General features: G+C 44.4%; 1 protein-coding gene across 1 annotated transcript in view; it reads left to right on the top strand.

The window, feature by feature from the left end:
• glrx3 (glutaredoxin 3) overlaps window positions 1-24,756 on the top strand; it is a 78,662-nt gene extending 53,906 nt beyond the window's left edge. The window contains exons 6-11 of the mRNA XM_060940255.1: window positions 5,525-5,586; window positions 5,667-5,724; window positions 13,144-13,196; window positions 18,344-18,383; window positions 18,846-18,938; window positions 24,516-24,756. Of these exons, the coding sequence (XP_060796238.1) occupies window positions 5,525-5,586; window positions 5,667-5,724; window positions 13,144-13,196; window positions 18,344-18,383; window positions 18,846-18,938; window positions 24,516-24,566 (357 nt within the window). The 3' untranslated portion in view covers window positions 24,567-24,756. The remainder of the gene's footprint in view (window positions 1-5,524; window positions 5,587-5,666; window positions 5,725-13,143; window positions 13,197-18,343; window positions 18,384-18,845; window positions 18,939-24,515) is intronic.
• Window positions 24,757-25,512: the final 756 nt, after the last annotated feature.

Here is a 25,512-nt window from a genome sequence, read left to right as displayed (position 1 = left end):
TTAGTCGTCTATATGGACATGCTGAAGCCTTATGGAGAGACAACACTGTGCGTTATTACTAATGGATGTTTCCAGGCTGCAACTGAACTTGATATTTCTATAACGGAGATGTCCACAAGCGCCAGCGACTGGCAGCTTTCTCCGCCTACACAGACGGTCTGCACCGGCTACTCGAACCCAGGAAAAAAAAAAAAAACCTTGCCTTTCAATGTTCAAGCGGGTTTTTTTTTTATTATTATAATATCGTCTCCGCTGCCCATAATTTGCTGCAAATCCAATTATTCCACCACGAAATTGTCTTTGATTCAGATCTCGCATGACCAGAAGCGACGCCATAATTGTTGACCGATTCTTGTGCTCTGATTGGCTGAGCCGGCCCACGTGACTACACCGTAGCGTCTGTAGTTATGTTACAGAGCTAGGCTGTGTACTACAGAGGGGAACTGAGGAAGCCAAGCACACACACACATCTGGAGAGAAATTTCATGCATATTTTTCAGGGAAATAGTAATTTATTAGCTGAGAAGGCACCAGAAGGCATGTAAATTTCAAAATTTTCTGGAGGGGCATGACCTCAGACCCCCCTTAGCTTTGGCGCACCGCAGCGGCTTCATCGCTGCAAATTCCAGACCCGTCTATTACTTTTTTTTTTTTTAAGCTGGCTACTTCAGATTTTCTGGAGAACCCTGCTATAATTCCCCCCCCCCCTTTCTGTCGACTATTTCCCCGTTAAACTTAAATCACAGATTTAAAGGCATCAGCAGTGGTGACTCATCTGAGCTAGAGAGCTGAAAAAAGTGCACCTTTTAAAATAGATATATTTAATAAGTGTATATTCACACTGTAACTAGATATAACTAATTTTTTAAATAGCTAATTACTTAAATGTAAAAAAAAAAAAAAGTCATGAAATCAGATATCTGGCCAACATGAAAATATCTGTAGACAGTCGTTCAGAGTCTTTATTTTTGACTGATTTGATGCAGCTCTCCTCAGATTGTTCAGCTCTGTGTATGACTACAGGCACTTTAGACCTAGCCTGGGCCCGCCCATCCTAAGTGTGATGCAATACGAGGGCCTGTTGCGAGCTTAGTCTGGCAAGGCAAGCTATCTCCAGCTCTTCCAAGCTCCTGAAAAATCGGGAGCCAATCAACTTTGAGCATCTCCAACGGCCCTGGGTAGAGGCGTGTTCAAGGCAGTGACGTAGTAGAACTGCGACCGGAAGCCATAGATTGTTTACAGAATCTATGCTGGAAGCGCTTCATTCACTAGAAACATTACGAACATGGAGCAGCGGCAAGCCTTTGACACAGCGGTAGATGCTGTATTGAAAGCATTCAACGGGAAGTTCTCATTGAAAACGGAGCAAAGAGCAGCCCTGGAGGTATTTATCTTCTTCCTGTTACTCAAGCAGTTTCCGTCGCGTCACATACGTCAGAGGAAAGAGTGATGTGATTGGTTTAAGCTTCGTCACAGCCTTTTCTGGCTTCGACCAGTAGCAAACTGAGGCATTTCAGGGAGGCGGGTCAACCACGCCTTTGGGAAACGGTTGGGCTTAATATCTTTGCCAGACCAAATGCTCGCAGAGCTTTGCAGTCGCGTTAGCCAGACTACTTTAGACCAGTGTTGTAGTCGAGTCACTAAACCTCGAGTCTGAGTCCAGTCTCGGGTCCCCAGTGTTCAAGTCCAAGTCATTAAAAAACATTTCGAGTCCGAGAACAAGACTCCAACTGCACCATTTGACGGTGGCTGTTTTAGCGCCATTAACATGCCGTATGAACAGGTGAATGTGCTTCTCTTTATCAGGGAGTGTGAAGTATTCTGTCAGAGATGGTCGGGAGACGGATGTAAGTGCAGAAGGTGTGTTTATTGATACAAGCGAAGACGGTAAACAATCCAGAACGGCAGGCAAAATCGTAAAACAGTGAAGCGGGCAATAGGTCGAGCGAGGAACAAACAGGCTATCGTAGACTTGGCAGAATCAAAGATGAAAAACAGGAAATCGGGGATCAGGAAACCAAACAAGGAAATAAGGCTTGGTAATGTGTCAGCAACGCAACTCAATACTTCGCAAAGTAAGTGTGTTTTCACAGTTTTTATATCGGCACACTGATTGCGCCTTAATCCTGTGCAGGTACAAGTCATTTACCGTGCGTGAAAGTCCGCTTGGTGCGTGCGCTGTCCAGAGCACGCCCGAGAGTCTCTCTGATGCACGCACCAAGGTGCGCAGGCGTGACACTCTTACACGAAATTTGTACAGAATTAATGTAGATATAAATATCTTGTGCCAAATTATTATGGCATGTTACAAAAAATAAAGAAAAAATCCGAGTCCTCGTCTCCAATTTACAAGTCCGAATGCAGTTAATGCACGAGTCCAAGTCCGAGTCATCACTGCTGAAGTCCGAGTTGAGTCACGAGTCCTTAAAATTAGGGCACGAGTCGGACTCGAGTACTACAAGCCCGCTTCAGACTTGTTCTGCTTTAGCGTGACGCTGCTACAAGAGAGCAGTGGATTAACTAACATGGCTGTTTTCTCAGTTTTTCTCTGACATTACACTACCGTTCAAAAGTTTGGGGTCGCCCAGACAATTTTGTGTTTTCCGTGAAAAGTCACCCTTTTATTTACCACCATAAGTTGTAAAATGAATCGAAAATATAGTCAAGACATTTTTCTGGCCATTTTGAGCATTTAATCGACCCCACAAATGTGATGCTCCAGAAACTCAATCTGCTCAAAGGAAGGTCAGTTTTATAGCTTCTCTAAAGAGCTAAACTGTTTTCAGCTGTGCTAACATGATTGTACAAGGGTTTTCTAATCATCCATTAGCCTTCTGAGGCAATGAGCAAACACATTGTACCATTAGAACACTGGTTCTCAAACTTTTTTTCACCAAATACCACCTCAGAAAATACTTGGCTCTCCAAGTAGCACCATAATGACCAACATTAAAATACAGTAGCGTAGTAGGCCTAAGTATTCATTAAAAACAAGGCGGAGGTTTTATTTAACAAGTATATTTAATATTGTTGGCCACTGTAACATTACACACAGTATTTTGAACAGTAACACTGTCAGGGTTTTTTCTAGAAAAATTTAGTATGAGGGCGCTCACCATGGCGAGGGAGCGAAGCGGAGGGGGAGATGGTGCCGGTTGTCCCCCCCCGCCATGCAAAGCCTTTGAAAAATGCTCCAATGGGACATTCTGAGGCTATCTGAGAGGGAAATTGTAACAAATTGTCTGTCAACATTGAAAAAGAAAGAAGTAATCTTCTTCTGCCCCGGACAGTCTTTGGCTTTCTTCCGCTTCGTGCCGCGGGATGACATCTTTAAATGCCCAAGTGTCAACAAAAACAACTTGCGAACTACTTCTGTCAAAAGCTCCCGCGCCGGTGGGTGAAAGGTCATTCAGTCTCGAGAAATCTCGCTCTACAAGTCAGCTGACCTTGTATGTAACCCATGTCAAATCTCGCGAGAGCAGCCGCGACAAGTAAACAACTAAACAACATGGCGCCTCAGTCTGGAAAACGCCAATTCGGATTGTTTTTGCACCGTCTGGCGGTGTATCTACTATGATTTGGAATATTTTTGGAGCAATTATAACGTATTTGATGATCAGACACATTGTCACGTAGTGTTGCTGGGATGTTTTCACGGAGTCGGTAAGGGGGCGCACGCCGAGAGTAAGAGGGCGCAGCGCCCCTGTTCCCCCGTTTAGACGAAAGCCTGACTGTGTTTAAATATAGGAAAATAAAGCACTGTACTTAAATAATGAATCAAATAAATTGGCCAAATCTGCAACATCTGTAGTCTCATCAAGCTGTATGGTAAAATATCTACTGTTCTTAATGCGCTCAATCAGTGTCTTTTTAACATCGTCAGCCATGTCGTTTATCCTCCTTGACACGGTGTCATTTGAAAGCGGCACCAAGTTTAACTCTCTGGCAGCTTTCTCTCCACACATGATACGTGTCATCTCTTTGGCTAATGGCAAACGCAGCAGTTCCCCGATTGTGTGCGGCTTACCGGCTCTGGCGATCAGGAGGCTGGCGCGATATGAAGCTTCCTGTGCTTTGGCTACGGGTGTACCATAGGACAGAATGGTGGACTTGGACTGCTTCAGTTCATCACGTTTTCGTAAAAAAAAATCCATTGGTTTGTCCTTTAGTGCTGCGTGTTTGGTTGTAAGATGCCGTTTGAGATGCGATGGTTTCATGGACTCATTGCTCAGAACGTCCCCGCATACAACACACTGCGGCCTGGGCAGCTCCTCTGTCCCGCTCCAAATGAATCCCAGTTTTATGTATTTTTCGTCATACTTCCTCCTTACTGGTTTCTGCCGTTTGCTAGCAGTTCTGGGGCTGGTTTTGCCACTGTCGTTAGCATCTGCGCTCGGCTCACACACGTCCTCTTCCCTGATCCACGCTTCCATTTGCGGATTTAAGCCACGACAGTAATTTTGTCCTACTCGTCATAATTAGCAAAGCCATCTCCACCTTTTCCCATCACAGCCTAGTCTACCAATGGCGGATAACCGTCGGTCAGCGGAACCGGCGGGAATGCGTACGTACGCTATGTATGGCTACCCAGAAGCACTTGCAAACTTTTTAAAATTATTAACTTAATTTGTATCTCCTTTCATTTTCTTGTCATCGGTTGATAAGATATTTTCATCCATTCGGATATTATGGATAGTATTTCACGTTTTATTTTATTTTTTTGAATTTTATTAATATTTAATTAAGTGATTCTTTGGCGTACCACTAGAATGGAGCCCGCGTACCACTAGTGGTACGCGTACCACAGTTTGAGAATCACTGCATTAGAACACTGAAGTGATAGTTGCTGGAAATGGGCCTCTATACACCTATGGAGATATTGCACCAAAAACCAGACATTTGCAGCTAGAATAGTCATTTACCACATTAGCAATGTATAGAGTGGATTTCTGATTAGTTTAAAGTGATCTTCATTGAAAAGAACAGTGCTTTTCTTTCAAAAATAAGGACATTTCAAAGTATCTGTGAAGATACTCAGTCATCCAGGTACATAGTAATCTGTGGTTGGTAGAAGAGAGCAACTGGACTTGCTTGAAAAGTCTTGAAGACGTTTCGCCTCTCGTCTGAAAGGCACAAGAGGACTTCCAGAAAACTGGCAGACATCTTAGCCAGAGAGGATCGTTCATTTTTGTCAACCTGGAACGACCATCACTGAACAGAGACAGACAGAACTGAGGATGCCTTTCGGACGAGAGGCGAAACGTCTTCAAGACTTTTCAAGCAAGTCCAGTTGCTCTCTTCTACCAACCACAGATGACATTTCAAAGTGACCCGAAACTTTTGAACGGTAGTGTACTTGCACTCCTTGAGAACTTTTCTGCAACCCTTCCTCATTAAGAGTCACTTAAGCTCCACTGAATGAAGAGTAAACTCTGCAGGGTGGCACCCAAGCAAGTGTGTGTGTGTGTGTGTGTGTGTCAGGGTGTGAATTCTGGTTTAAAATTGAATTGTGTGTTTAATGTAGGAGCTGGCTGCATCAGGCGAACTTGAAAATACCTGCCCCAAAAGTGTCTCGCTGGAACAGAGGTAACACAGGCACACACGCACTCTCACAACTCGTGTGTGTGACTGTCTGAATCTTGAAATATATTTTAATCTCTCAACAGGTTGAAGTCTCTCATCAACAAATGTCCTGTCATGCTCTTTATGAAAGGAAACAAAGAGGTGAGGAACGTCAAAGCTGCGAACGTGTGATGATAAATTCAGCTGTTTTTCTCATCTGGGTATATTGATGAACATCCAAGTACATAAAAATCAGATTTTATTTCTTGACATTGTTTATTATTTTACCAGCTGGGAGGTCCGTAATGTGAAATACCGTGACCGAGGTCTTGAAAGTACTGAGCGAGGTCGGTATTCAAGGCCAAGGTCACAATATTTCACCATACGGACCGACCTTAAGCTGGTAAATAATATATTTATTTTTTTCTTTACCAAATTCTAACAGAAAACGAGAGCGCCCGAAAGGGAAAACCGAGCTGAGCCGCCATTTTGAATCCTCATTCACGGCTGTAATGCAAATGGCTTCATCCTCGGTATACAAGTGCACTTCCATGGCAGGAAAATACTACATTTTGCCGCCTATGTAGTCCCCTATTTATACAAAATTGAGTCATTCAGGATTCAGCCATGTTTTTGCACGGCGTTAGCAAATTACAGGTTTTTAGCTTTCTCCTGAAATGTTTTCTTTTATTTCTTCCTCAGGGTAGTAAAACTCGCTTTCGCTGTGAACACTGCCGTTATCGCTATCCATGCTGTAAAATTAATGCTATTCTCCTGAGAAATGCTGGCAAAAATTTATAAGATTTTTGATAATCTTATAAATAAATCTTATTAAAAAAAGATAAATGTTGACCAAAAAATGCTACTATGTTTGTTGTTGTTGTGAATGAGTGAGTCGGCAGAGGTCCGTAACCGGGGTCTGCACCGTAGGATACGGACCCGCTCGCCAGCCAATCAGAGTGCAGGATTTGGACCGCGAAAAAAATAAATGTTATTTAGCAGCTGGGAGGTCCGTATCGTGAAATACCGTGACTGAGGTCTTGAAAGTACTGAGCGAGGCCCTCTGGGTTGAGGTCAGTATTCAAGGCTGAGGTCACGGTATTTTGAATCCTCATTCACGGCTGTAATGTAAATGGCTTCCTCCTCGGTATACAAGTGCACTTCCATGGCAGGGAAAAAAACTACATTTTGCCGCCTATGTAGTCCCCTATTTATACAAACAGGAGTCATTCAGGATTCAGCCATGTTTTTGCTCGGCGTTAGCAACAGTTACAGCTTTTTAGCTTTCTCCTGAAATGTTTTCTTTTATTTCTTCTTCCTCAGGGTAGTAAAACTCGCTTTCGCTGTGGAGACTGTCATTATCGCTATCCATGCTGTAAAATTAATGCTATTCTCCTGAGAAATGCTGGCAAAAATAAATGTTGACAAAAATTGCTACTATGTTTGTTGTTGTTGTGAGCGAGCGAGTCGCCCGGGGTCCGTAACTGGGGTCCGTACCGTAGGATACGGACCCACTCGCCAGCCAATCAGAGCGCAGGATTTGATGGAAACCGGACCGCGAAAAAAATAATTCACTTTCTTTGTAAGATAGGAGCGAGAAGGAAAATGTGCTGCATTAGCAGTCAGCTTGTCTGAGTTCACAGTATAATCAGGGTTTTTTCTAGAAAAATTTAGTATGAGGGCGCTCACCATGGCGAGGGAGCGAAGCGGGGGGGAGATGGTGCCGGTTGTCCGTCCCTCCCCCGCCGTGCAAAGCCTTTGAAAAATGCTCCAATGGGACATTCTGAGGCTATCTGAGAGGGAAATTTTAACAAATTGTCTGTCAACATTGAAAAAGAAAGAAGTAATCTTCTTCTGCCCCGGACAGTCTTTGGCTTTCTTCCGCTTCGTGCCGCGGGATGACATCTTTAACTGCCCAAGTGTCAACAAAAACAACTCGTGAACTACTTGTCAAAAGCTCCCGCGCCGGTGGGTGAAAGGTCATTCAGTCTCGAGAAATCTCGCTCTACAAGTCAGCTGACCTTGTATGTAACCCATGTCAAATCTCGTGAGCGCAGCTGCGACAAGTAAACAACTAAACAACATGGCGCCTCAGTCTGGAAAACGCCAATTCGGATTGTTTTTGCACCGTCTGGCGGTGTATCTACTATGATTGGAATATTTTTGGAGCAATTATAACGTATTTGATGATCAGACACATTGTCACGTAGTGTTGCTGGGATGTTTTCACGGAGTCGGTAAGGGGGCGCACGCCGAGAGTAAGAGGGCGCAGCGCCCCTGTTCCCCCGTTTAGACGAAAGCCTGGTATAATTATATATCAGGGCTGTCAAAGATAACGCGTTAACGCAAATTCCTTTTAACACCGCTAATTATTATTATTTTTTGACGTGCAATTAACGCATGCACATTCCGAGCCCCTCCCCCATAGTTTGGGAAATGGGGAAGTGACCTAGCATGAGTGCGCGATGCCGCGAGTAGCTGGTCGGCGTAAGTCGTGATGAAGTGCACTTATGTACAGAATCAACTTATAGTTGCATTCTGACTGTTTACATAAAATGTGTGTGTTTTTTAATATGCTTTTGATGGTCCAGAGGGGAGAAAAGAAGACGTGTTAAGGTGGAGGTGTGTGTGTGTGTGTGTGTGTGTAAGCCTGCAGACTGGACACTGGAAGAAGAGTGATGGTTTTCATTCTGAGAGATTTGTGGTTTCTGTAAAAGTGTTTATAAATGCAGTTTTTGCTCATGAACGTTCCGTATATTTACCAGTGAGTTATTGCATTTGACTGGAAAACATCTTTATGAGCTGTATGGCTTAACAAGTGTATTTATTTGGGTTTTGTATTTGTATTTTCTTGATTTAAACATAGCCACTACTGTTGTCCAGAGTCCACATCGCCTCGTTTTTAGTTTTCCCCCGCTAGCCAAAAGGCCCAAAGGGGGATTATGTCGTGACGCTGTCTGTCTGTCCGTCCGTCCGTCCCAGGAAGGGTGCTCACCACCTGAAATCAACTCCTCTCTCAATTTTTGGTGGAATTTCACGAAACTTGGCAAAAGGCTTTGTGATATGACAGTTATACACATATTGAAATCTCGTTTAATTTGGGCAAATTTTACCAGAGTTATGCCCTTGATTATTAACAAACTTGTACTTTGGCAATTTCATCAAGGTGTGATTGCTTTCTGAAATCAACTTCCCTCGCAAATTTTATCCCCCGCTGGCCGAAGGGGGATTATGTCGTGGCGATGTCCGTCCATCCGTCCCGGGAAGGGTACTCACCTTCTGAAATCAACTCCTCTCACAATTTTTGGAGGAATTTCACAAAACTTGGCAGGATTCTTTGTGATATGTCGGTACTACGCATGTTGTAATTTCATTCAATTTAGTCACATCTTACCAGAGTTACAGCCGTTGATTAACAAAATTATACTTAGACCATTTCATGAGGGTGTACATTCTTCTGAAATCAACTCCGTTTGCAATCTTTGGAGGAATTTCACCAGACTTGGCAAAAGGCATTGCTATATGACAGTTATACGCACATTGAAATTCTGCTTAATTTGGGCAAATTTTGCCAGAGTCATGCCCTTGATTATTAACAAACTTGGACTTTGGCAATTTCATCAAGGTGTGCACGCTTTCTGAAATCAACTTCCCTCGCAATTTTTGTCCCTCGCTGGCCAAAAGACCCGAAGGGGGATTGTCGTGGCGATGTCCGTCCATCGCAGGAAAGTTGCTCACTTTCTGAAATCAACTCCTCTCTCAATTTTTGGAGGAATTTCACGACATTGGCAGGATTCTTTGTTTTATGTCGGAAATACACATATTGCAATTTTGTTCAATTCAGTCGCATTTTACCAGAGTTATGGCGTAATTGCCAGCGGGGGATATTGTGCTCTCAGAGCACTTTTGTTTATTGCATAGTTTGAGGCTGGAAGTTAAGTATAGAACTCAGGGAAAATACTAATATTGTTTTGTTCAAACTGAATTGTGCTGAACCCTCAAAATTATAAAGTTAATGTGCTTGCTTTTTTTTTTTTTTCCTTCCTTTTAATGCAGTGGGGGAATAAAATCCCCACAAAAAATTTTTTTGCTGTGTCCAGCCTTATCCTTCCTGACCTGGCCATATATACAGTGGTGCTTGAAAGTTTGTGAACCCTTTAGAATTTTCTATATTTCTGCATAAATATGACCTAAAACATCATCGGATTTTCACACAAGTCCTAAAAGTAGATAAAGAGAACCCAGTTAAACAAATGAGATAAAAATATTATACTTGGTCATTTATTTATTGAGGAAAATGATCCAATATTACATATCTGTGAGTGGCAAAAGTATGTGAACCTTTGCGTTCAGTATCTGGTGTGACCCCCTTGTGCAGCAATAACTGCAACTAAACGTTTGCGGTAACTGTTGATCAGTCCTGCACACCGGCTTGGAGGAGTTTTAGCCCATTCCTCCGTACAGAACAGCTTCAACTCTGGGATGTTGGTGGGTTTCCTCACATGAACTGCTCGCTTCAGGTCCTTCCACAACATTTCCGTTGGATTAAGGTCAGGACTTTGACTTGGCCATTCCAGAACATTAACTTTATTCTTCTTTAACCATTCTTTGATAGAACGACTTGTATGCTTAGGGTTGCTGTCTTGCTGCATGACCCACCTTCTCTTGAGATTCAGTTCATGGACAGATGTCCTGATATTTTCCTTTAGAATTCACTGGTATAATTCAGAATTCCTTGTTCCAACAATGATGGCAAACCATCCTGGCTCAGATGCAGCAAAACAGGCCCAAACCGTGATACTACCACCACCATGTTTCACAGATGGGATAAGGTTCTTATGTTGGAATGCAGTGCTTTCCTTTCTCCAAACATAACGCTTCTCATTGAAACCAAAAAGTTCTATTTTGATCTCATTTGTCCACAAAACATTTTCCAGTAGCCTTCTGGCTTGTCCACATGATCTTTAGCAAACTGCAGACGAGCAGCAATGTTCTTTTTGGAGAGCAGTGGCTTTCTCCTTGCAACCCTGCCATGCACACCATTCTTGTTCAGTGTTCTCCTGATGGTGGACTCATGAACATTGGCTAATGTTAATGTGAGAGAGGCCTTCAGTTGCTTAGAAGTTACCTTGGGGTCCTTTGTGACCTCGCCGACTATTACACACCTTGCTCATGGAGTGATCTTTGTTGGTCGACCACTCCTGGGGAGGATAACAATGGTCTTGAATTTCCTCCATTTGTACACAATCTGTTTGACTGTGGATTGGTGGAGTCCAAACTCTTCAGAGATGGTTTTGTAACCTTTTCCAGCCTGATGAGCATCAACAACGCTTTTTCTGAGGTCCTCAGAAATCTCCTTTGTTCATGTCATGATACACTTCCACAAACATGTGTTGTGAAGATCAGACTTTGATAGATCCCTGTTCTTTAAATAAAACAGGGTGCCCACTCACACCTGATTGTCATCCCATTGAATGAAAACACCTGACTCTAATTTCACCTTCAAATTAACTGCTAATCCTAGAGGTTCACATACTTTTGCCACTCACAGATATGTAATATTGGATCATTTTCCTCGATAAATAAATGACCAAGTATAATATTTTGGTCTCATTTGTTTAACTGGGTTCTCTTTATCTACTTTTAGGACTTGTGTGAAAATCTGATGATGTTTTAGGTCATATTTATGCAGAAATATAGGAAATTCTAAAGGGTTCACAAACTTTCAAGCACCACTGTATTTACATAAAGCAAGCAGATCTGTCCACTCCCACTCCAAATAAACTTGAAAAAAATCCCTTTAAGGTACAGTTAGAACAGATAAAAAAAAAAAAACGTGTGAATAATTTGCAATTAATCATGAGTTAACTGTGGACAATAATGCAATTAATCGTGATTAAATATTTTAATCAGTTGACAGCCCTAATATACGTACATCTGTCAGAGGAGGCGATAATATCTCCGCTCCCGTCTTCTGCACGTGGACTAATCTACTGCGCTGTACAAGAAATACTTGCTGATTTATTCTGCATCACTGACTCGCTTTTATGAAGTGCATCACACGACCTACTCCAGATTTAACCGCTCAGAATAAACAGGTGTCGTATGGTTTCAAGCAGCAGAACGAGACCGAGAGCTAAACAGGATTCAAATCATCAATTTGCCTTTAAGAAATTAGTTAAGACTTGCTCACAACTCGGAGTCTTGCATATTGGGTAGGCGCATAACAATATTGTGCGGCGAAATAAATGTGAATTGCGATTATCATCAGGCGGCATAATCTCTTAGTTTTTTCAAGCTGTAATTGCATTGTTTAGACAGAAGGTCATTGTACAATAGCGGGAATGCACACGACTTCAACATCGGCGGAAGTAGCACAGCTCTAATGCTGCTACTTCAAAACATAAAGCTAAAATGGGAAAGAATTGAAGAGAAGCACTCACTGTAAAAAAAATCTGGTTGTGGATCAGTCGGGTTTTGGGGCAGGTGGATCAGGGGCTCTTGTTGAGATTGACATCGTGAATTCTGCTAAGTAGCACAATATTTTCAGCTTTATATTTGGTTGCCTGTGCCAGCAGGTACAGGCTTGGCAGTAAAGCGTTCAACAAAACAATCAGCCAAATATATCCAAAAAAAGGTTGGTTAAAGTGACCTGCTCAGTCTTTGGATGTGAAGCAGGCTTTATGGTTCTAGATTGAACGTTTTTAAGCGTCAAGCCACCAGCTCTGAAACCACCTCTGACACCATGTAGAAAACAGCTCGCAAACACCCCTGAAAATTAGATGACGCCAAGAACGAGTGCAGTGGTCTGATATATCCATTCTCTCTCTCTCTCTCTCTCTCTCTCTCTCTCTCTCTCTCTCTCTCTCGGTATGTCACTTTCTCCTGAAATGACTTAACGAGAAGAATGTAAAGCAGTCGTGAGCATACGTTTTAAGGAGGTTGTCTGAAAAACGGGGCAGTACAGGAAATCGATGTTGTGTGAGCTCTGGAGTTCCCCATCTCTAATTGGCGAGGGAAAAAAAAAAAAAAATCTCCAAGACCACTCACCTCTCACTTCATATCGTTTATTGATTTCTGCAGCTCCCACATGAAAGCAGTTCTTTCAAGGAGTTTTAAACCGGCCCTCCTGAGACCTCACTTTCTCTCTCGGCCTGTCTGTCTCTCCCCATCACCTCTCCTTCCTTCCTTCCTTCCTTCCTTCCTTCCTTCCTTCCTTCCTTCCTTCCTTCCTTCCTTCCTTCCTTCCTTCCTTCCTCCCTCCTTTTTCTTCTTGTTGAGTATCAGCATTCCCTAGTGGTGGAATCTAAAGACCAGACTTTACATTTCAATGTTTTTAAACGAAAGCCTGTTTTGGTATGAAGCCTGTAGTCTGAAGAGCTCACCGTATTTGAAAATATCCCATCATGGAGGCTTTTTTTTTCCTTCTTCTTTTCTTTTAAAATAACAGACTTATGCAGCGGAGTGGCTCTTCAGGGAGAGACTGCAGATTAAATGCCCGCTTCCTCTAATTGCTATGCTCTCTGCACTTTGCACACGGGTTTACATTCCTTTCCTAATGTTATGTTCATGAATATTTAGGGAGCCAAATGTGGATTCAGCCGTCAGATACTTGAAGTAATGAACGGCGCCGGGTAAGACCTTTTAACAATGTTCTGTATTTACATATTTCCCAGATTATAAGACCCTTTTTTTATTTTTTATTTTAACACTATATATTGTGTTTGTTCATACCTAATGCATTAACAAAGCAACACAAATATCGATGTTTATTCTATCCACATTCACTGGATATGAGCAATCGGGCACTCTGATTGATTGGCTACTCTACTACTAGGATATCAGCTCATATACCGCGAGTAGAGAAAAACAAAATGGTGAAATTCAGCGTGCTGCTGAATCAACTGAGGATGAAATAAAATTGACCTTGTAAGTTCAAAAAACCTTGAAGAAGGAACCCCCCCCCCAAAAAAAAAGCAAAATATGGAATAAAAGTATTTGATGGTAAGAACATATCTTTTTTTTTTTTTTTTAATTCTTCAAGAATTTATTATAGCATTTTTCACAAATTGCTCCTGTCATTTCGCCGGTTTGTTTACATTCTAAGCGGAAATTATTTTGTCGGATGTTTTAATCACCCGCTGGCCGAAAGGGGATTATATCGTGGCGAAGTCCGTCCGGCTGTCTGTCCGTCCCAGAAAGGGTTCTCGCCTTCTGAAATCAACTCCTCTCACAATTTTTGGAGAATTTCACGAAATTTGTCAAAAGGCTTTGTTATAGGACAGTAATACACATATTGCAGTTTTGTTTGCGATATATTGTCGCGTGGGATCTTGTGCTCTCAGAGCACTCTTGTTGTTTAGATTAGATTAGATAGAACTTTATTGATCCCTTTGGGAGGGTTCCCTCAGGGAAATTAAAATTCCAGCAGCATCATTACAGGGTAAACAAATAGAAAATAGAGAAAACTTCTAGATAAATTAAGTATTTACATATACAAATATAAAAAAAACAAGATATGAAAAAAGTCCAGCAGGAGAGGTATTGCACATTGTCCGGTATTGCTTATTGTCAGGCTAGGCTACTGCTCCTTCCCGTCCTCTGTCCTCCTGTTACCCCTCCTCCCCCCCAGAGAGGAGTTGTACAGTCTGATGGCGTGAGGGACAAAGGAGTTTTTAAGTCTGTTCGTCCTGCACTTGGGAAGGAGCATTCTGTCACTGAACAGGCTCCTCTGGTTGCTGATGACGGTGTGCAGAGGGTGACTGGCATCGTCCATGATGTTCAATAGTTTGTCCATAGACCTCTTCTCTGCCACCGTCACCAGAGAGTCCAGCTTCATGCCGACCACAGAGCCGGCCCGCCTGATCAGTTTGTCCAGCCTGGATGTGTCCTTCGTGGATGTGCTGTCCCCCAGCACACCACGGTGTAAAACAGGACACTGGCAACCACAGACTGATAGAACATCCACAGGAGTTTCCTGCAGATGTTAAAGGACCGCAGCCTCCTCAGGAAGTACGGCCTGCTCTGTCCCTTCCTGTACAGGTGGTTGGTGTTGCAAGTCCAGTCCAGCTTATGTCCAGCCACAGCCCGAGGTACTTGTAGGAATCCGCAGCCTCCACCTCGACTCCCTCGATCAGAACTGGTCGTGACCTTGGTCTGGACCTCCCAAAGTCAATGACCAGCTCCTTGGTCTTCGAGGTGTTGAGCTGCAGATGGTTTCTGTTGCACCAAACGGCAAAGTCCCTCACCAGGCTCCGATACTCCTCCTCCTCTCTGTCGTCCCTGATGCACCCCACTATGGCTGTGTCATCGGCGAACTTCTGAATGTCACACAGCTCCGAGTTGTAGCAGAAGGTGTACAGGGTGAAGAGAAGAGGGGCCAATACTGTGCCCTGGGGTGCGCCGGTGCTGCTAATCACAGTGTCAGACGTGATGTCCTGCGGCCTGTCGGTGAGGTAGCTGGAGATCCAGGTGACCAGGCAGGGGTCCACGCGTTTATCATCTCGTCTCGTCTCGTCTTCTTCCGCTTATCCGGGACCGGGTCGCGGAGGCAGCAGTCTAAGCATGGAAGCCCAAACTTCCCTTTCCCCAGACACCTCGGCCAGCTCCTCGGGAAGAACACCGAGGCGTTCCCAGGCCAGCCGAGAGACATAGTCCCTCCAGCGTGTCCTGGGTCTTCCCCGGGGCCTCCTCCCGGGGGGACATGCCTGGAACACCTCCCCAGGGAGGCGTCCAGGAGGCATCCGAAAAAGATGCCCGAGCCACCTCAGCTGGTTCCTCTCGATGTGGAGGAGCAGCGGCTCTACTCCGAGCTCCTCCCGAGTGACTGTGCTTCTCACCCTATCTCTAAGGGAGCGCCCAGCCACCCTGCGAAGGAAACTCATTTCAGCCGCTTGTATCCGCGATCTTGTTCTTTCTGTCATTACCCAAAGCTCATGACCATAGGTGAGAGTCGGAACGTAGATCGACCAGTAAATTGAGAGCTTCGCCTTTTGGCTCAGCTCCTTCTTCACCACGACGGACCGGTAAAGCGACCGCATCACTGCGGAGGCTGCACCGATCCGCCTGTCGATCTCACGCTCCATCCTTCCCTCACTCGTGAACAAGATCCCGAGATACTTAAACTCCTCCACTTGAGGCAGGACTTCTCCACCAACCCGGAGAGGGCAAGCCACCCTTTTCCGGTCGAGAACCATGGCCTCGGACTTGGAGGTGCTGATTCTCATCCCAGCCACTTCACACTCGACTGCAAACCGCCCCAGTGCATGCTGAAGGTCCTGGTTTGAAGAAGCCAACAGGACAACATCATCCGCAAAAAGCAGAGATGAAATCCTGTGGTTCCCAAACAGGATTCCTTCCGGCCCCTGGCTGCGCCTAGAAATTCTGTCCATAAAAATTATGAACAGAACCGGTGACAAAGGGCAGCCCTGCCGGAGTCCAACATGCACTGGGAACAGGTCTGACTTACTGCCGGCAATGCGAACCAGACTCCTGCTCCGTTCGTACAGGGACCGGACAGCCCTTAGCAAAGAGCCCCGAACCCCATACTCCCGAAGCACCCCCCACAGAATACCACGAGGGACACGGTCGAATGCCTTCTCCAGATCCACAAAGCACATGTGGACTGGTTGGGCAAACTCCCATGAACCCTCGAGCACCCTATGAAGGGTATAGAGCTGGTCCAGTGTTCCGCGACCAGGACGAAAACCGCATTGTTCCTCCTGAATCCGAGGTTCGACTATCGGTCGAATTCTCCTCTCCAGTACCCTGGAGTAAACTTTCCCTGGGAGGCTGAGAAGTGTGATTCCCCTATAATTGGAGCACACTCTCCGGTCCCCTTTCTTAAAAAGAGGGACCACCACCCCAGTCTGCCACTCCAGAGGCACTGTCCCCGACCGCCACGCGATGCTGCAGAGGCGTGTCAACCAAGACAGCCCCACAACATCCAGAGACTTGAGATACTCAGGGCGGATCTCATCCACCCCCGGTGCCTTGCCACCGAGGAGCTTGCAAACCACCTCAGTGACTTCGGCTTGGGTAATGGACGAGTCCACCTCTGAGTCATCAGCCTCAGTCTCCTCAGTGGAAGACATGACGGTGGGATTGAGGAGATCCTCAAAGTATTCCTTCCACCGCCCGACAATGTCCCCAGTCGAGGTCAACAGCTCCCCACCCGCACTGTAAACAGTGTTGGCAGAGTACTGCTTCCCCCTCCTGAGGCGCCGGACAGTTTGCCAGAATTTCTTCGAGGCCGACCAATAGTCCTTCTCCATGGCCTCCCCGAACTCCTCCCAGTTCCGAGTTTTTGCCTCCGCAACTGCCCGAGCTGCAGCACGCCTGGCCTGCCGATACCCGTCGGCTGCCTCAGGAGTCCTGGAGGTCAACATGGCCCGATAGGACTCCTTCTTCAGCTTGACGGCATCCCTTACTTCCGGTGTCCACCACCGGGTTCGGGGATTGCCGCCACGACAGGCACCGGAGACCTTGCGGCCACAGCTCCGAACAGCTGCGTCCACAATGGAGGTAGAGAACATGGTCCACTCAGACTCAATGTCCCCCGTCTCCCTCGGAAGCTGGGAAAAGCTCTCCCGGAGGTGGGAGTTAAAGACCTCCCCAACAGAGTGCTCGGCCAGACGTTCCCAACAGACCCTCACCATACGTTTGGGCCTGCCAGGTCTGTCCAGCTTCCTCCTCCGCCAGCGGATCCAACTCACCACCAGGTGGTGATCAGTTGACAGCTCAGCCCCTCTCTTCACCCGAGTGTCCAAGACATAGGGCCGGAGATCAGATGAAACGACTACAAAGTCGATCATCGACCTCCGACCTAAGGTGTCCTGGTGCCACGTGCACTTATGGACACCCCTATGCTCGAACATGGTGTTCGTTATGGACAAACCGTGACTAGCACAGAAGTCCAATAACAAAACACCACTCGGGTTCAGATCGGGGAGGCCGTTCCTCCCAACCACGCCCCTCCAGGTGTCACTGTCGTCGCCCACGTGAGCATTGAAGTCCCCCAGTAGCACAATGGAGTCCCCAGTCTGAGCACCCCTCAGTACCTCTCCAAGGGACTCCAAGAAGGCCGGATACTCTATACTGCTATTTGGCCCGTAGGCACAAACAACAGCAAGAGCCCTCTCCCCAATCCGAAGGCGCAGAGAGGCGACCCTCTCGTTCACTGGGGTAAACTCCAACACATGGCGGCTGAGCTGGGGAGGTATAAGCAAGCCCACACCAGCCCGCCGCCGCTCACCACGGGCGACTCCAGAGAAGTGGAAAGTCCAGCCCCTCTCGAGGAGCTGGGTTCCAGAGCCCAAGCTATGCGTGGAGGTGAGCCCGACTATCTCTAGCCGGTACCTCTCAACCTCCCGCACAAGCTCAGGCTCCTTCCCCCCCAGCGAAGTGACATTCCATGTCCCAACAGCCAGCCGCTGTGTCCGGGGATCAGGTCGTCGAGGCCCCTGCCTTCGACTGCCACCCAATCCACATTGCACCAAACCCCTACTGCTACCTCTGTGGGTGGTGAACGCGTTTATCAAATTTGCAAAAAATAAAAATGCTCCGTTTCTCAAAATCCAGTGAATGTGGATTGAATAAAACAGTTATTACACTCAATCTCGTCATACATGGCTTATAGCTGACTCGGCGCTACGTGCCTCGTCAGCTATCGGCTCATGTACGACTCGATTTAGTGGAATAGCTGTTAAATGTATCGAGAAAATTTTGATCGTCATTGAGTTTGCTGTGTAAATGTCATGTGTGTTTGTTTGTTTGTTTACAGGGTTGAATACGACACCTTTGATATTCTTCAAGATGAGGAGGTAGAGCAGAACAGTTTGTCCTTTAGTAGTATTAGTTCCTGTCTTGTTGCCTGTCTTGTCTATGGAGTTTAAATGATCCGTGAGTTGGTAACATACTAAAAAATACGTGTCTTAAGAAACGAACTTAAAGAATAGTTATAATAATCAGACATAATGAATTTTCACTACATATGAGCAGTACAAACAGCATAGCTCATTTAAAGGTAAGAGGTGCTACTTCGTTTGTTGCTGATGGTACGAACAGCCATGTTAATTTTATGTCACTTGCTGAACTTGAGAATACAGATCGGAATTCCAAGTTGGGGGTCGTTTTCTTTGGGCTTTCATAGTGACGTTTTAATCGAATGCAGCATCATTGCACAACTGATCAGGCCATGAAAATCCTTTCCATTTCAAGCCAGGCTGTCTAGCATTGTACTGTAATTCTAATTATTATTATTTTTATGTTTTTGGTTCCTGCAGGTCAGGCAAGGTCTAAAGACGTATTCCAACTGGCCCACATACCCACAGCTCTATGTAAAAGGGGAACTCATCGGAGGCCTAGATATCGTCAAGGTGACTAATCACAGGCTCACCTGCACTTAAACATGGCACTGATATTTATTACTTTATCCACATTTACTGGATATGAGCAATTGCACGCTGTGATTGGCTACTACTAGGCTATCAGCTCGTATACCATAAGTAGAGAAAAAGAAAATGGCGGAGCGTGTTGCCGAATCAACGGAGGACGAAATAAAAACTCTGCTGGAAAACAAAACCCCCAGAAATACAAAAAAAAAGCAACAAAATATGGAATAAAAGTATTTGATGGAAAGAACGAACTTATTTATTTATTATCAAGAATTATTGTTGCCTTTTTCACAAATCGCTACTGTCCTTTCTCCGGTTTGTTTGCATTCTTCGTCTTTAAGTATTAAAATTGGTTGAATTTTATTTTATTTTTTTAAGACTGACTGGTTCAAAAGCTCAAAGAAGTTTAAAAATTACATAACTGAAACGTCCAAGGAAGAATTCAATAAATGTCTAAGGCCCACTTTACACGGGGACGGTATAAAACAAAAACGCAAAAGTCCGTTTTCGTTCTCACTTTTTTCCGCGTCTACACGACCGTTTTCAAGGAGGAAATCTGCGTCTATACGGTGACGCATAAATGTCTCCGCTATGTCTGCACGCATGCGCAACGTCTTCCGTCTTGTCTGATCTGCACATCTGCGCCGCTGTTCTGTCAAGTTATCCTACCAAGCCTACTACGCATGCGCGAAATCCAGGAGGGTAGGAAAATTCAACAGTAGTTTTGTCCCACCGATCAGCTGGGCTGATAGAAAATCGGTGAGAATTTCACGCATTTGCCGATTTTTATGTTTTGTGCGTATTGGTCGAGTCTTTGGCCGAGTCAAATAATTTGTAATGACCTTGTTTTAAATAATAAAACGGTCTGTATGCGAACTTGCTAGGATAACTTTACAGAACACCGGTCCGGCTGAGGTACTGTAGTGCTCGAGGGAGGAGCAGGAGCAAACCGAAACTCTTTTAATCTGCCTTTATTAAGTAACACGCACTCTTGTTTCGGTGAAGAAGAGAAAAGGCAGTCTCCATCTCAGCAAAATAAACTCGTTCGGCTGCTAGTTTTGTTTTCAGTCTCGGGTTTATGGTTTCACGAGCGGCTTGAATAGGCGGCGTGCGCGTGCGTGCGTGTGTAACTTGGCGACACCAAACTGAGGAGCTCCAGCCGGGCGGGTGAGCAGGAAAACACATCTACTGCATTAAAACACAGAGCAGCTTGAAGGTCCGTTGGATCGATGTAATCAGACATGCTCTTACTTTTTTACTTACTTTCTTACTTCCCGGGTTGGCATGTGCAGTATATGACATATGTATGACGTAAACGCGTACCCGACGTGAGCGGATCCGAGCGGAGTTTCGCGTATTGGGTAGTTTAGACGGATATGCAACGGGGGCCGTTTTTAACTTATCCACTTTGGAAGGCGTTTTCAATTTTATCCGTTTTTCAGCCTCGGAAACGCCGTCCCCGTGTAAACGAAAGGCACTTCTGATAAAATATTTAGTCGTTTTTACCCGACAGCGTCCTCGTGTAAACGGGCCCTAAAGCTATTCTCTACCTCGGCAAGACAGCACTTTCTTCCAAAAAACGAAAGTGAATTCATTTGTATAAAGTTCTTATTTATTAAATTTGCAGAAACTAAAAATGCAGTGGATGTAATAAAAGAATTATTCTACTCAATCTCGTCGTACGCGGTTTATACGTGGCTGCGTGCCTTGTCGGCTCTCAACTCGTGTATGATTCGAGTTCATGGAAATAGTCTTCGTGAGCAGTAGCGTTATTTGTAGAATATATTATTCATTTTAAATCTTATTTGATCAGTGCACAAATCACAAGTAAAGCACTTAAGGCTCTGGGGTATTGACCAAAAGGTCAGGGGTTCAAGCACGACCAAGCTGCCACGATTGGGCCCCCAAGCAAAGCCTTGAACGCCGTCTACTCCAGGGGAGCCGTATCATGGCTGATCCCAACGTCCTAACAAGGTGGGATATGTGAAGAAAAAAGCGAGAACATGCAAACTCCACGCAGAAACGCTCCCGTCGGCCGTGAGGTCCGAACCCGGAACCTTCTCCCTGTGAGGCAACAGTGCTAAGTGACAAATAAATCTGCAGATCAGGCTGCACCATCACTGTGTGGCCAGAAGAGGGCATAAAAATCCCACATATCAGAAGATATTAGCGTTTTAAAGCGGTGCAGTGTAGGACTTGAGGCAGATTTTAACAGACCATAATTTGACGCCCAGCGGGAGGACGCGTTGCTGCCCCAATACCGTTCTCGGATCGAGTTTCCAGACCCATCAGGTGAAATTCTGACCGTTGAAGCAGTGTGCGTATATAATGTCTTGTGAACTGATTTCGCACACGCAAGCAGATCAGCTAAGGCACAGCTTAGCTCCGGGTCTTTCTGTAACATACACACAGTATGTGTTTGGTAAACACCTTCCTATCTTGGGTGTGCATGTGTATATCACATATCCAGTACTAGTCAAAAGTTTGGACACCCCTACTCATTCATAGTTTTTTTTGTTTTTTTTTTGTTTTCTGTATTTTGACTATTTTCTATTTTGTAGAACAGTACTGAAGACATCAACACTATGAAATAACACACGGTACATGGAGGGAATTGTGGTAAACACAACAAGATCAACTAGGAGCTACTGCTCACTTACGTATCCCCCTACCCCGCTCTCGCTTGTATCAGAATGCAAGCAATCGAAGGAATGGGACACTTATTATGAATGTTGACTTCAACAAATAATTAACGCTGAAACAAGGAAGTAAAGAGCAGAGTCCCTCCCCAGGGATTTCAAATAGCATCCCGGTAAACTGTCATTTTGAAATAGCATTTTGCTTCTTGAAATAGCATCAGAATCCACCCTATACGTTTCGTAAATACATTGTCGGTAAACAGGAAGTCGATGTGCGGCAGACCTGAAAACGGTATACAGGGTATAGAACCCCAAGCTGAAGCTCGGTACCAAATACCAAGCAGTTGTGATTTGTAGTTGCTGAGAAAAGTGTTAGGAAAATTTTATAAATCCACGCTTTGTTTCGTAAATACATTGTTGGTAAACAGGAAGTCGATGTGCGACAGACCCGAAAACCGTATAGAACCCCAAGCTGAAGTTTGGTACCAAGTGGCTATGATTTGTGGTTGCTGAGAAAAAGGGTGTTTCGGACGGCCAGAGATGCGGACAGAGGTAAACCAGTATAACCCCTTCCTTTGGAGCGGGGGTATAATAAAAAGCATTACAAAAACAACGTTTCATATTTTAGATTCTTCAAAGTAGCCACCGTTTACCTTGACGCTATTGGCATCTTAACCAGCTTCATGAGGTAGTCACCCGGAATGCTTTTCAGTTAACAGGTGCCTCGTCAAAAGTTAAAGGAGAACTGAAGTCATGCTTGTTTTATTTCTTAATTAACGTGTTATTCAATTACGTTTTGGGTTTTAGTAACCTTATATCGTGACTCGTATCGGCAACGAATTGCAATTAAATATTATACTTATCGGTAGCCTGGCAAGCCAGACTAAATGTGAATATTTAGTCTGGCCTCGATCCGTAGACATTTCCGAAGCGGGTAGGAGGAACAAACCGCTGTCTTTCAAACTGTCTCTGTGCGTATAGGCCAACGCTCTGACCAATCAGCGCAACAGTGACTGTGATGTAGTCAGAGCGACAGAAAGCAGTGGGGGAGACCTTGAAATAAATAATTTTTCAAAATGCGTATTAATTAATAAACAGGTTCTAGATATTAAGAAGTTTGGAGATAATGACCACAACTTTGGAGTCTGTACCACATACACTTTTTTTTTCCAAGTGTTTTTCAAGGGTTTGCTTAAACTGTTTTTGAGAGTTTTTATTTAGTGGTGTTTGGTGAAATAATTTCCCTTAAATTTAAAATAACGGGAAAATAAGAAACAATCAAAAAGTAATGTTTCAAAGCTGTTTATTAATTCTTCGTACTGCACAAACTAGCCCCATCCTTTTGGCTACGAGCGGAGCCAGCTGGTAGATCAGACTTTTGCCATAGCCGGTCGGCAAAACAGCGAAAACGTCCTTCTTGAAAAGGAATGAGCGGAGAGCCTCTTCCTGCTCATGTTTCAACGAAAACTCCAAGTCTAATTCTTCTAAAACTGATTCCAAAGCGGAGTCAAACGCGCGCTGTTCACTAGCCGTAGCCATCTTTACTGTTGCGCTTTCTCCAGCGTTGCGCAGCTTTGTCGTCACTCCTGCAAAAGCCCGCCCAAAGAATCCAAACAAAAACCTTGCGTTGTGATTAGCGGGCACGATTTGATGCCCGGGGTGTTTTTGTTTATATGGTGCGAGGCTAGACCCATTCGCTAGGCAAAAAATATTTTTGGCCGCTAGGCGGGTGGGTCTAGTTTACTAGGCTAACTTATCGGCCTATTCGTTTTTTAGCCGTGTTGAATTTAGTTCGTTTGGTCCACGGCAGGCGTCGCTTATCCGCGCGATCTTCACGAGACTTGTGCGAGACTTCGAAACGCCAAGTGTCAGCCAGGTGTCAGTGCCGCCATTTTGAAAACTGTTTTCCCAAATGAAGTATTGCACAAAAATGAGTTTAAATGACGATCACTGCCGACTTTTTTCAAACTTTCTTGATTGCTATCAAAACAAACAAAACTTCCGGCTTGATTACATCAGCATTCGAAAGAGGGCGCGCGCGTCTTTTGACAACGTCGGCAGATGTCGGTCGCTTTGATTTCCGCTGTACGTTTTACTTCCGTCCTACGATGTCTCGCACAGGTCTCGACGAATCTCGTTTACGGCCGTCGCTTTGACATACGGACTGATATATTACAGAGCATATTTCAAACACTCATAACTTGCTATAGCAGTGACAAAATAGCGATCAAAAATGCATTCCGATATTTAATAAAATGAGAAATAGAATTTTGATCGGAAAAGAAAATTGCCTTTAGTTCTCCTTTAATGAGTGCAATTTCTTGCTGCCTTCATGCGTTTGATATCAAACAGTAAATAGTAAATAATAAAAATACAGTAAATAGTCCTATTCCACAACTAGTAATCCATATTATGTCAAGAACCGATTAAGTAACTAAAGAGAAACGACATTCATCGTTACTTTAAAACCATGAAGTGTCTTAATACAAATAAAGGGAAAAAAAAAAACATTGAATTGGGTGTGTCTAAACTTCTGACTGTTGCATAGTGGTTTGTTTCAAATGTTTGTACACACTTGTGGTTTTGTGAATTAGCCATATAAACTGTAGATTTTGGCTGCACATAGCATGATTCAAAAATTGTGTTTAGTTATCACCAAATAACATATTTTAGAAAATCATCCAGCCTTTAAAGCTTTATTTTATGATTATTTTCTCATTTTTCCTGTTTACTGTCTATAAATTGATCTCGCACGTTGTAAACGCAAACATGATCGAGAAACACGATGGTGCTTGTAGCCCATCTCACCATAAAGCTGACATTCCGAGTGAACAGGTTGTATTTCCATCAACACTTGCCGTAGCACACACGGAGAGTGGAAAACGTTTCAATAAATCCGATCTGTGATGTGTTTTGCCAGGAGCTGAAAGAGAACGGTGAGCTGGAGTCAGTGCTGCGAGGGGAGAATTAGGACGAGATGGGAACATGTTACACTGAAGTCTTTGCTGCTGTCTATGGAGACTGTTCGAAAGGTCACAGGAAGCAGAACAGCAATATTCCAACCGTCTTTTAGATCATCGAACTAACCTGGCTGTATTAACGTGAAAAGCCTGTTGGTGAAATGTGTCACAAAGTCCAATAAAGCTGTCATCTCGATTAAACGCAGCTTTTAACGTCTTCATTTTAATTACAAATCTCGTTTGCTGTAATGTTTTTTTATTTCTGAAATTAGGCTTGACGTGTGTATCTCTTGAGCCTGGACTGTGTGTTTAATGCTTTATAAAAGGGTTTGTGCGTGCGTGCGTGCGTGTGTGTTTTGGAATCGCAAAGCCATTACAAATCCCTCAGTATTCATGCAGTAAATATGGCGAGCTCGTTTGATGAGACGTGACTGAACCTTTCTCACCTGTTCAGATTGCAGCCAGCTTCAGACGCTACGATGAATAAACAAATCATAAATATTTATTAGCAGGCAACTGGGAGGCTGGTTCTCACCCCGTCTGGCTGTGAGCCACGAGCACAGAGCAGCCGTTAGCCTCTTGCTCTTACACACACACACTCGCACCTGTGGCACCATCAGTAATTACTGCACTCATGCTGATGGCCCAGTTGGGCTGGAGAGGAAACGGTGTACATTGTACTACCACACACTCCTTGAATGCTGAAAAGCTCTTCGAGTTGTTGATTAATTTACAAGTATTGATGATGATAATAGGGATGCTCTCCTTTACAGAGAGGTTAATCATTCTATTCAATGATTGACTTATGAACACTGGTTGATAAAATATACAGTTGTGTTCATAAGTATTTGAAAAGTGACTTTTTTTTGTTATTTTGCCTCTGTATAGCACCACGATGGATTTGAAATGAAGCAATCAAAATATTGCATTAACTATTTGGGAATTACAGCCATTTTT

This window comes from Neoarius graeffei, chromosome 14, assembly GCF_027579695.1.
Source record: "Neoarius graeffei isolate fNeoGra1 chromosome 14, fNeoGra1.pri, whole genome shotgun sequence".
NCBI classification, from domain to species: domain Eukaryota; kingdom Metazoa; phylum Chordata; class Actinopteri; order Siluriformes; family Ariidae; genus Neoarius; species Neoarius graeffei.
The sequence above is the reverse complement of the archived record's forward strand: the minus strand, read 5'-3'. Positions and strand labels throughout refer to the sequence as shown.